This window comes from Bolinopsis microptera, chromosome 3 (genome assembly GCF_026151205.1).
Source record: "Bolinopsis microptera isolate Bmic1 chromosome 3, MBARI_Bmic_1.0, whole genome shotgun sequence".
Classification (NCBI taxonomy): domain Eukaryota; kingdom Metazoa; phylum Ctenophora; class Tentaculata; order Lobata; family Bolinopsidae; genus Bolinopsis; species Bolinopsis microptera.
Window position 1 is genome coordinate 13,129,686 of NC_087074.1, and position 12,850 is coordinate 13,142,535.

The window sequence follows — 12,850 nt, forward strand, 5'->3', positions numbered from 1 at the left end:
ATCTTTAGTAATTCCCTTTCCTTTTAACATATCCAAGCCATCTAAATCACTCTAAAAAACTGTGCAAATCCCGAGCCTCAGGTCTAACACATCTTACTGTAGAATTACTCAAACTAATTTCTCACACTTCCCAACACCTGCCTTCTGTATTTGCCATTTAACACAATCTCCGTGTCTTTCGTTTACAGTTAGTTAAATAATAATATATTGAATGTTTAAACGGTCAGGGAACGGCTGGGTACACTCTGAAAATAGCAGATCTCTTGGTAAAGACTTCAGCAGCCACCGTGGAGTTATTCAAAAGTTCGTGGAGTTGTAATGAAATAAACGGGTAACTGTGCACGCTTATAAATATAATATTGAAACGTGACTCTGGATATTAAAATAGCCATATCACCACGTGTCGAGGCATAAAACCATTAAAACCATTACAGTTTGACTGGATCCATGGACTTCTAGTGGAGAGACAGGAAGTATTCCAAAATACAACGTTTCCAGACCGTGAAAAACGTCAGGAGGACGCTAGAGCAAACGTCAAACTCGACTCGTACCTTGTACATGTACATTCCTTGTACATTCTTAAGACTTAACTGGACTTAACTGGAGGAGTGGAGCGGTTTGACCTTTGGGTTTCAAAGCCGACCGTTATCCAATTATAATTTATATATGCTATTTGTACAGTTGATTGTATTTCACTTCGTTCCTAGCTCATGCAGTTGCGTTCCTAGCTCATGCAGTGGCCTTCCTAGATCGTTCAGCAGCGTAGTATTTTAGAGTCGTGTGGTTTGAAGAACACAACTGAGTGCTCATACATAATATTATCTGGAATAATTACCGGAAACTGGTTTTCGGGCGCGTTGAAAGGTTTTACAATTCTTCAGAATTGTAGTTAATTTGGGGGTAATGAGTTAAACCTCTCACTCCAAGCAGGCATGTCTTAACCTGGCAGGCATTTTTTACTTTAATTGCTTACATCCTGCACTTTTAATACCTTAATTTGCCCTTTTTAATAGGTTTTTAATATAACAGCGAGTAAATAGGATCACGAACCCATTAAATATAATAGGACCAGCCTTGTTCAACTGCCGGAACTAAACCATGAGGGGCACATGACAGATCGATGATGAGATAATCAGTCTATAATCACCTAGTTACCGAATACAATTAACCAATTAAAGGTTACAGTTACACGGGTCAGGTCGCTGACGGAAACCAATGATCCAGTGCAGTGGTAAGCTCACAGCAAAGTCCGTGGGAAGCGGATGTAACTTTGTATTGTACACTATTGAAAGTGGTTATACAATATGTACATTTACAGGTGCACACGTTGTACCGTTAAAATTGTACATTTAACAGTTAAAGTGGGGAGGTGGTTGCTCTGTCGTCGACAGGAGGATTTCATTAAGACAGAACACCGGGCTTAATAACATAGGCTGAGTAGAAGTATTCATTGTACAGATGTCATCATCGTGCTGTCAGTTTGTAGACGGTATATTGCACAGAGCGAAGGTTTTTACATTGAACCGAGTCAGAGCCATTGAGACGATGGCTTTTTGATGAATAAATCGAATTTCTGCCGAATTTCTATGTCGATTTTAAAATCTTTTATTAAAAGTAAAGGTTTGATATTTGATCGCATGGAATTTTCAGGGTTCTGTCTGCAGTGAAAGGAGAAATTCAGGGATTGAAACCTTTGGATAAGGGTACGGACTACGGCAGAAATTATGCTATATTACCCAGCCAAAATTCAGTATTACTAAGCGTATAGTCTTCAAGTATGGGGTTTAGGCCGCTATAGACCCAAGGTACGGACTACAGGAAATTAATGTCTTGTCTTAGGACAATCCAAGAAGTAAGTCCTTTGTAAAACATTGCTTGTGTGGCTGATTATGTTTAGATTAAATGCCCGTCCCAGTTTTGAGTAAATTAAATAAGAAATTATGCATTATTACCAAGCTGAGAGTCTGAAAGTGGTGCGTGGCTTCTTTAGTTTAAGCCGCTATAGACCTAATATATACGAATTAAAAGAATTAATGTACTGTCTCCGAACAATTTAGGAAATTTCCGTGTTGTAAACATTACTTGTGCAGAACATCTTGTACCAATTGAAATTTCCTTAAAATTCGGTTTACAGTGTCGACGTTTTAAAACAGAACTATCTTTCATTACTCAGCGGATATTTCCTTGAAGCTTCCTCTTAAACCCGTGAGCTAGCTTAGAACATACCTTCCCCTCAGCTCAAGTGTAATACACAGTATATATTAAGATGTAACTGATTAAACAATGGAATAATTGGGTTATATATATGTTGCTGAACCGGTAGAAAAAGGAAGTAAAACACCTTTAGTAGTAGTACGAACACTGCCCACGTGCCAAACAACCATTACTAAATAACACTAACACTTAGAAGGCACCTACAAGTTATTACACACACCGCACCAATTTTAGCATTGTTTTAGCACCTTCTAGTACATTCTATAAAAGTATAAAGGTACAGAAATGTGTAATATATTATATAACTGGGTCACGGGTGTGTATAAAATTAAGGGTGCCCATAAAGGGCAGGATCAGATCGTGTCATAAGAGCTCTGTCCATAGCTTCGATTAGCCGTAATCAATTTATAACGGTGAATTAAGCCCTATCATTATATATAATATCCACTATCTAATATATTAAGTTTAGATAATTAAACTAGATAAGCGATAAGTGCTTTATCATTTATGCATTTAATACGTTTGCTGCCTTCATTTTTCACTGCCACAGATTTAATGGACAATTATGCAGCAACTTTGTGTTAGTATCTATGGTCTGAGCTAAGTTAGCACTAAGTAAACCTGAAGTAAGCTTTATCATCTGCAATCTGCATCCGCTGAAAGCTTAACCACATTTCCAACCTTAAACTAGCTTGCTAGACAGCTCCTGATCTATACTACCATTTAACAATTAACCTTACTTACTACTGTCAGGGCTATTCCCATGAAATTATACAAAATTTTGGATTTCTACTTTTGCAAAAGTAGAAATATATGGATTATTTATTTGAATATGTCAATGTCGATCACGCCGGTAAACGGTTCTTGAAATTGTATGACATTCTCGATTACTGACCAGGAATACAATTAACATCTGAATCGGATTAGCCAACAGTAAACTGTTAAATGTGAAGACAGATGCTCTGAAGAACTCTGAGTGATAGCTTTGCCTTTATTTGTACATCTAACAGAATTTCGTGGATAACATTCTGTTACTGGAAATCATTTCATTGCTTAATGATTTGTCAGCAGTCAATTTATACCTAGACACTCTTAAATTGATCACCTTTTGCTTTGGCCTCATTTGAAGAAATAGAGGCAACTGTTTTATCCAAGTTGGCCAACAGCCAACAGGCGGCGACGAAATTTGTAATAATTTAAAAGAGAGAAAATCCGAGTTTTTCAACGCATGATAACATTAACTGTTAACATCATTCCTAATAGCTTACTTAGTGTACTAGGTGATAGAATTGCTGTACTGACGCACAAAACGTTCAAATACAATAATATTGGTAAGGGAGAACTCCAATAGATTAATATATTGACGAGTAAAAGGAACACTTACATGGAGCCCTTGGGTTCGTAAGTAGATCCGGAGATTTCGTATTGAGCGAATTTAGTGACATCGGGTGTAACTTCATCAACCACAAACATCTGAAATAATGAGGGTTAATTGAGTGAGAAGATAGCATAAGATGAGAGACACTCAAAGTTCAAACCACGTTGCAACGTAACATTACAGGGGCGATGGAAGGGGCGGGCGTTTCTGGGGGGACATTATGCCATGTACAGCTCTATCTGACCCACTCAATATACTACAAGGAGCCTTTTTATATAGCCCTGATCTATTGCACTGTCCTTTTGTAATCAGAGCGCCCATCTGGGCTTCTTCACCCGCTACATGTCCACATGTATAATATGAGATTGCTGTGATCATAGCAATTTCCAAATAAAGTTACCCAAGAGAAGGGGCCACGGCACCGCAATATCTTATTTTGAAATGTTAGACCATGAGACATCTACAGTGAGGTCCGCTCAACTTTTCAATTAGGAAGTTCTATATGACTTACACCGATGCGATTGCCTTTTCACTCGGGTGGAAATTTTTCGCATGATATGATTGAAAATGTCACGGTCATGCTATTGTTTTACGGTGCGTAATATGTCTAAACAAGTCACATAATTGCTGACGAGGGAGAACATTTGAATTATAAAAGCATCCCGTCTAGTTCTGATGCTCCCTGGAGCCCCCTAAAATGTAAATGACCCATCAACCTAACTACTTTACTTAGATCTGCTAAGGGCCTCTTTTGTCTACTGGGTAGAGTAGAGGGCGTTCCAACATGAGTCATCACCATCAATAAACAGGAGCCATCTCCGACAACAGGACACAGTCATCTAGCTAAATAGCATGCAAATTGGCAATCAAGATCTGTGATTTCTAGGACCATTTAGGAGATGAAGAGTCCGTATGCAGAGCTCAAATTTACATAATATTATAATAGTAGTTAGCGTGGTAGACCGTGCGAGATGAGGCAGATAATGTTATCTATGTGTGGTATTGTGTGTTAGGGGGAGGTGGTATTGGTAATTGGTAGAAAGGAGAGCCCAACACAACGGGTCAGAGTTGAACACAGTTGTAACTTGTAAGGTGTACATTTCGTGTATAACTTTTGCTTTTGTTAGGGGTAATTGGGCGTGTGTAAAGGGTGGAGTTTACTGTGAACTTAGACAATGTCAATATGTGGGGTGGAACATAATGACTCTATAAACCCCTCGCCTCAGTTAAACTTGAGCAGGGTTCTGCAAAGCCGCAAAGCGCAACCAACTTTACTCCGAGTAACAGTTACATAGTCCTCTAAACCCTAATTATAATGGTATGACACAAGGTGCGGCCCTGGCCCCCTGAGTTGGCTGTGCACTCCCTCCCCAACTCACCTTGCTAACACTCATCTGGTTAGTTGTCAGAGTACCGGTCTTATCAGAGCAGATAACAGTCGTACATCCGAGTGTCTCTACAGATGGCAGAGATCTTACGATGCAGTTCTTCTTAGCCATTCGTCGGGTTCCTGAAATGTTCTGATTAAGTTCATATGCTCCATTTTAAGTCAACGTTTTTAGTGGTGGTTATCCCATGACACATGTGACACATTTCTGAATCTACTTTAATTTTCTTGGATTTTTATGAAATAAACGACTTTCTGAGCACTTCAAGTCCATTACGTCTTGTTCATTACTTGCGTCGTTCCAGGTGCGCTCAATTTAGAAGTTAAAATTACACGAATCCTACGTAGCGTTAGAGATCAGATCTGTCTGAATATGGATAATTTGTGCAGAGCTATTACAATAATGTAAAGCTTGAATACAATTAAATATCAGAATTCTCAAATTGAGAGTTTGGAATTTCTTTCTTTCTAAACTCATTAGTTCAGTTAAGGTAATACATTCCTCTCCTCTCTCTCCTCCCTTTCTTGCTCGGTCTCCTCACGTATATATTAGAAACCAACTGTACAGTACTTGTACAAGGTACTCAGCTCGACTTAATATTTAAATGAACGATTAAATATTCTATTGGACCGTGCTACTACGTAAATCTAATTGCTATGACAGAGTTACTAACGAGTTAAAAATATACATCAGATCATTGGGAAGAAAAAAGTTGAGATCCAATTACTGCTTTACATTTTATGGATCCACTAACGCAACAAAGTATAATTTCATCTATGCGCATGGTCGGATCCATCCATCACTAAAGTTGTGGGTCCACTTTTCATGGAACCACGACTGAAGACTGAAAGTTCTGGAACGTACCCAGAGCAAGACAGGTGGTGATAACGGCGGGTAGTCCCTCGGGGATGGCAGCGACAGCCAGGGCAACAGCGATCTTGAAGTAGTAAACAGCTCCCTGCGAGAAAAGTTGTTGTTAGTGCAATTCCTTGTTAGGGTACTTGTAGACTTTTACAGTCAAGTTTGTTAATCAGTGGACATCCGTTGTGGATAAAAAGTAAATTTTTCAGTCTGATATAATTCCATTTAAACCAGTCTGATATATTATTATCGTGTAGTTTAACTGGTATAGAACGGACATGGTGTACAAAGGCACTTGGTCGGAATAGTTCATATTTCATCGTTATACACTCCTAAAAGACGCTGGCATAATTATAGTATGGCGAAGCCGAAGAAAAGTGGCGTCACTATTTTTTTCTTTTTTACTTTTTTAAGAGAGGCTGGGCCCACGAGATAAAGCCCACGAGATAAAGGTCACTATTATAAGTATAGTAGAGCGTTTTACGTAACTATGGTTTAGATGTTATTGTTAATTATATAATAGGAATTAGATATATCATTATATAACCATTGATTAAACTATTAAAAGAACTTGGAGGAGCAATTATAAATTGTACATTTTATACTATAAATATATTATATACACATAAATATGCCTAAAATTTGTTACATAATACAAGATAATAACATATTATGTCTATTATATTAGGATATATTATGTAATTTGAACACAAAGGGACTAAATAAACCAACCGACAAAAAATTAGCTCCAAACAAAGTTAATAATAAAAAACAAAACAAAATCAAACTTACTCGGATCCAAGAACCGCCATGAATGGGGTCGGAGAAATGACCGATGTTGATGGCCCACACGGCTACACAGATGACAGAGATAACCTTGGACAGTTGCTCACCAAACTCATCAAGTTTCTTTCCAAGAGGAGTCTTCACGTCGTTGCCTTGGTCCGAGATGGATTTGTGGATCTTACCTGCGAATAAGATTATCATCAGCAATCAGTCATATTTTATTAAACATACTGCCTGTAGCTGTATAAGAGTGTAGGTTATCAGGCCTCGTTATCAGGCCTCGTTATCAGGCCTCGTTACAGGACGTTCATTAGGATTCATTTCCAGCTCTTTATGAGCTCTAAAACCACCTATTTACCGAAGAACATATGCCGTATTAGCGTTTAAAACATTTAATTGCTTTGATCCTATAGCAACATAACCTATTAGCCAATACTAAAGTGTGCCAATTTGAAGGGAAACTTATTTATTCGTATAAATTTTGCAGAGACACCAATATATAATATATATATATATATTACAATAATTTAAACGGATAATTGAATTTGTTTGATTCATAATGAAGAGAAATAAGAACCATTTTGTCGAAGATTAATAATCATTGTAAGATAACTAATCTAATAAAAAGGCACCTTCTATTTTTAATTTCACTACAGCAATATTTATTATTTAATGATCTTATTGAGTTTATTATCGACTTCTTTCATATCTCAGCTCCAACTTATAAATGTAAATGAAGATGACCCTCTGTTCTTATAATGGTCGATATTATATATAGATATTTCGAGACAGGTTGTGACCGGATTTAACTTTTCTGCTACGGAAGATCTTCCGCTTAATAATGCTATTATAATGTGTTCCAAGATCACAAAGCTTCAGAGTTCAAGCTTGTGTACAGCTTCTGCGACTACTCATTGTTCGTGACCCATATTCTCTGCTTTTAATGAACTCAAAAGTGCGTCTCATTGGAACACGGACCACCAATCAAATGTGAGGACTGACGTCACGTGGTAAGTGGTAACCACATGACTCATGTAAAGTGTGCGCAAGAGTGAAGGAGTGGAAATGTGTAGAACCTATCTGGCCCTAACTCGGAGATATAATGTAAGATTATAATGTTACCGTGTGCACCTTGCTACATAATAACGTGTGCACCTTGCTACATGGTACCTTGCTATATGGTACCTTGCTACATGGTACCCTATACCATCTACACAGGTAGCTGGTAGATGGGCCCCGACATTCCACACTGGACAGTAGAACTGCAGATATGAGACAATATACATAGCACAGTCTCCAAGTGGTAGAATCGTCACAAGTGAACTTATTATGGTGTGATCTGTATTATAACGATCAGCTATATCCAGATACTTCGGCTTGCTTCTTTTCTATAATAGACTACAGCAATTAAAGATGACGCTTACATTTTCCTGAAGTCACTTTCCAGCTCAGTTAGCAATTATTATACGTCACAGTACATAAGCTCCGACGGAAATCACACCGAAATGAACCAAACATAGAGCATCCACCACGCAGAGCAAGGAAGGTCAAATGGTTTCCTCACTGGTTCCTGGAGACTGGAGTACTCTACGAAGCTCAGAGAAGTATAGCAGATGTATGTTCTGGGACTCCCAACCTCCTTACAATTAGCCATCATATCTGACATGTGCCTAGTTGACCGGGTATAATAAGATGCATCTATTATATTATATATACTGTGTTACATTGTATTTAACAAAACTTAAAGACAAAGCCTGCTCTTGCTTAACATTATAATGTGGTAGGGTATGAACATGGTCGAGGATGATAATGAATATTGATACAGCTCCATACCGGTACCTGTGTAATGTGTAATCACACCCTATCCAGTGTCTGCAATACACTAGCCCACATTCTACCTGAATAGTTGTATACACACTGTGAAACATGTGTCACACTCTCATGTAACACCACGTGACAAGGTCATGTGTGTGTCACAGTGTCACACTGACACACTCCTGAGCTCCTAATGTCACACCACGTGACACTACACTGTAACACCGCCACAAGGCCGTGTGTGTAACACCACGTGACACTACACTGTAACACGCCGTCACAAGGCCGTGGGTGGAACACCACGTGACACTACACTGTAACACGCCGTCACAAGGCCGTGTGTCACACCACGTGACACTACACTGTAACACGCCGTCACAAGGCCGTGGGTGGAACACCACGTGACACTACACTGTAACACCGTCACAAGGCCGTGTGTGTAACACCACGTGACACTACACTGTAACACGCCGTCACAAGGCCGTGTGTGTCACACCACGTGACACTACACTGTAACACGCCGTCACAAGGCCGTGTGTGTTACACCACGTGACATTACACTGTAACACCGTCACAAGGCCGTGTGTGTTACACCACGTGACACTACACTGTAACACCGTCACAAGGCCGTGTGTGTCACACCACGTGACATTACACTGTAACACCGTCACAAGGCCGTGTGTCACACCACGTGACACTACACTGTAACACGCCGTCACAAGGCCGTGTGTGTCACACCACGTGACACTACACTGTAACACCGTCACAAGGCCGTGTGTGTTACACCACGTGACACTACACTGTAACACCGTCACAAGGCCGTGTGTCACACCACGTGACACTACACTGTAACACGCCGTCACAAGGCCGTGTGTGTCACACCACGTGACACTACACTGTAACACGCCGTCAAAAGGCCGTGTGTGTCACACCACGTGACACTACACTGTAACACCGTCACAAGGCCGTGTGTGTTACACCACGTGACACTACACTGTAACACGCCGTCACAAGGCCGTGTGTGTCACACCACGTGACACTACACTGTAACACCGTCACAAGGCCGTGTGTGTTACACCACGTGACACTACACTGTAACACGCCGTCACAAGGCCGTGTGTGTTACACCACGTGATACTACACTGTAACACGCCGTCACAAGGCCGTGTGTGGATCACGTGACTCTCACTAAAACGGTTGAAGGCCGGGTGTCTAGAGACCGGGCAGTGTAGTGATGACAGACACCAACCTCCCTGTCACCCACTACCCAGCGGTATTCCAGATATGTGAGGTCCGGGAGCTGGTTTGTAATTCAGCTTTTCCAACGAGAGGAGGAGATAGGTGAATGGTGGAGATGGAGGGAATGGAGGGAAACAACGTGAAAAACACTTCTACTTTAAAGACAAACATTGTAGTTACAAGTATACGAAACTGTCGTTTTAAAAATCAGAAATGAATTAGATGGATTTACAGTATTTATTCCAAAATTTAATAGAAACCTTTAAATGCTGCTTACTTGACATGGACAGTAAAATACATTCCTAGTGGTCAAAACAACTAATGACGGGGCTATAGTCTTACAGTTTCATTCAAATTTTAAAAGGTATGATGCATCAGCTATCTACAGATCGCATCTTTAAACAATTGCAAGAACACTGTAACCATCATTTGAAGAGTTATAACCCCTCGCACTGAGACACGAGACAAGTAAAATCACACTAACCAATAGAGGTATTGAGTCCAGTTCCGACCACGATACCCTGACATCTACCACTGGCAACGTTGGTTCCGGAGAAGATGATGTTGACTTTGTCCTGGTTAACGGCGTGTATGTCGGGAACAGACTCTGTTGTCTTCATCACACTCATACTCTCGCCTGAGAGAGAGTAGATTATTAGCTGACTAAGCTTTAAATAATTCACATGGTTAACATTCAAATTTTTAGTTTAGTTGATGACTTGGTAAGTTAATAATTAGTGATAAACGTGGTTAGGTTTAATCTTTTGGCAATTTCCCTGTTGGTCGATATTTTGAATCAAGTTATGAGAGCATGTTAAAAAAGCAACAAACCTGTTAAGATACTCTGATCTATCTTTATACAAGAAGACAGTATCTCGATAACCCGGATATCAGCCGGACACTTGTCTCCCACTGAAAATATTCGTTATCAAGACCTGGAAATTTGAGATAGCCTATCTTATACGACTAGTTCATTTCCTGCTCCTAGCTTATATCATACCGCTATTTTCAATTCCACAACATGATAGTTACCACCCCCAACTTATTGGTACTGACCCTACACAAGATGCAATGCGACAAGTTCTAGACACTGTGAAGTATGGGTAACAGCTAATTAAGCTGCTTATAATCAAGATCATCATCAGGTTATACCTATTGTCTTGATCGGGCTTTATGTCAAATAGTCAAATGAGAGGTAAATTTGTCTAGACCAGATCGCACCATTACACCGTCACTCAGTTGTCAAGTTATAATTCTACGGAACGATACTCAGTGGACAGATTCTGATTAAAATAATTGGATATAAACGAAGCTGAAGGAGTGTCCTGAAGTCAAGTCTGAACATGTCATATCAATGTATTCAACAGAAACTTAACTGTTAACACCATTTTACAGGGTCTTGTCCCAGTTCAATACAAATCAGAAAGCTATTAGACACACACTCTCTCTCTGACATGACAATGTGATGATGATAGAGAGAAGTACGAACATTAGGACTCAGAGAATAAAGCACCACTGGTGACTACTACTGGTTCTCATTAATCAGTGATATTATTAAACACATTACCACACTCCCAAGTGTAACACTTCCTGTCACTGGATCAAGTTCAACACTCTCAGGAGGGGGGTTTTAGAGCTTTATTATTCGGCTTCATCCATTCACTAGGGGGGGTTTTATAGCTTTACCATTTGGTTTCATTAATACTTATTCTATGATACTAACTTATAATATATTCGGGGGTTTTACGTCTTTTAGAGCTTTATTCATTTATGAGATTTATTGAGCTTGATATGTTTCTGACAAACCATTTAACTTTGCAGTCTGTCTGCAGTACGTAGAATAATTATTTTCATACTGTGCAGTAACATTGAAGTTTGAACTCCGGAAAAGCTAAACCAGAGCCTAAATTCTGGAAACTTAGAATATAATTACTTCCTGCATCTAATTTTAGACTTACTTATTCTCGGTGAAATTTAAACATCTGGATAAATTTAGGTTAAACTGGTGCAGAGTTCGAAACTTTACTGTAAGTCATCAGCGATGCAAGGCCTTTTATATTATATTTAACAACCAATTGGCTACACATAGACCTCTAAAATTTATCTTTATTACAATAGAAGTAAATGAAAACATTTATTCCTGGTAACCCAACCCAACACACATCCACACACGTGTCCAGCCCTGCAGTTTAATATTCATACACGTTACATCGACTGCTTTCACTCTACCTCCGCCCATTACCGGCCATATTACGAGAAATAAAACGTATTCAAATATTTCCCAAACCTTGGTATAATATTCAAAACATATGTGGGTACCAGTAACGCGTAGGTGGGCTCTGTGACGTCAGGGGGAGCCGACACACCACTCACCACCCCACTATCCCACTATTATAAAGGGGGCGACTAAACACTGGCCCTCTAACACCAGGGTAACACACTTTTTAAACGTGATTAACGTTGAGCTGTAGAGAGGATGTTGTCAGATAGTAGAAAGTGCAGCTGATTAGATTGGGGAGGAAATTAAGAGCCCAGTTAGGTTGAGGTGCAGGAGACTCGGGAGGATGGTTGCCATGACAACCTCCTTCCTGGATGCAGGGAATTCTTATGTTGGAAGCATTGACCATAGCCACAGTCGCAGATGTCCAGGATGAATCATTAGTACAATTTTTATCGTTGAAAAGAATTGAAACGAGAGCGTACTTGTTGTGGGGGTATGTAATATAGTGCATATTATAGTGCATATTATAGGTCATATTACTCTAGTACATCATGTGCTGATAATGTGCACTAACTAGTAAAGTTCAGCACAATTAGACATATGAGCAGTCTATATTACTGGTTATTGTGTGTCTCGTAGTCTCGGTCGTGTGTCTATTGTATGATAGTACAGAGACCAGGGGAGGGCAGACCATGGGCTGAGATGAATTACGGAGCCTGTAATCGTTGACTCCAGGGAGGCAGTGCACCTCTGTGATACGGGCCCTTGTATTTATGGTAAAACAGCTGGGTCGGATGGTAAAACCTTTCATACGAAATGTATTATGTTGAGCTTGAATGTTGGTCATTAACGGTTTATTAATTTATTAGCGTTATTATTATTGTACGACGCGGACGTGACAGTAATCAGTTATGCGGTATTTTACGAGGTTTTATTCATGTTGTCTAT

The 12,850-nt window shown here is 39.7% G+C and overlaps 1 protein-coding gene across 1 annotated transcript in view; it reads right to left on the reverse strand.

Annotated features, from left to right (window-relative positions):
• Nucleotides 1–12,850, reverse strand: part of LOC134813587 (calcium-transporting ATPase sarcoplasmic/endoplasmic reticulum type-like) — a 77,017-nt gene that overhangs the window by 13,372 nt on the left and 50,795 nt on the right. The window contains exons 7-12 of the mRNA XM_063821431.1: nucleotides 10,513–10,593; nucleotides 10,166–10,318; nucleotides 6,634–6,809; nucleotides 5,845–5,938; nucleotides 4,972–5,102; nucleotides 3,599–3,687 (exon numbers count right to left, since the gene is read on the reverse strand). Coding sequence (XP_063677501.1) covers nucleotides 3,599–3,687; nucleotides 4,972–5,102; nucleotides 5,845–5,938; nucleotides 6,634–6,809; nucleotides 10,166–10,318; nucleotides 10,513–10,593 — 724 coding nt within the window. The remainder of the gene's footprint in view (nucleotides 1–3,598; nucleotides 3,688–4,971; nucleotides 5,103–5,844; nucleotides 5,939–6,633; nucleotides 6,810–10,165; nucleotides 10,319–10,512; nucleotides 10,594–12,850) is intronic.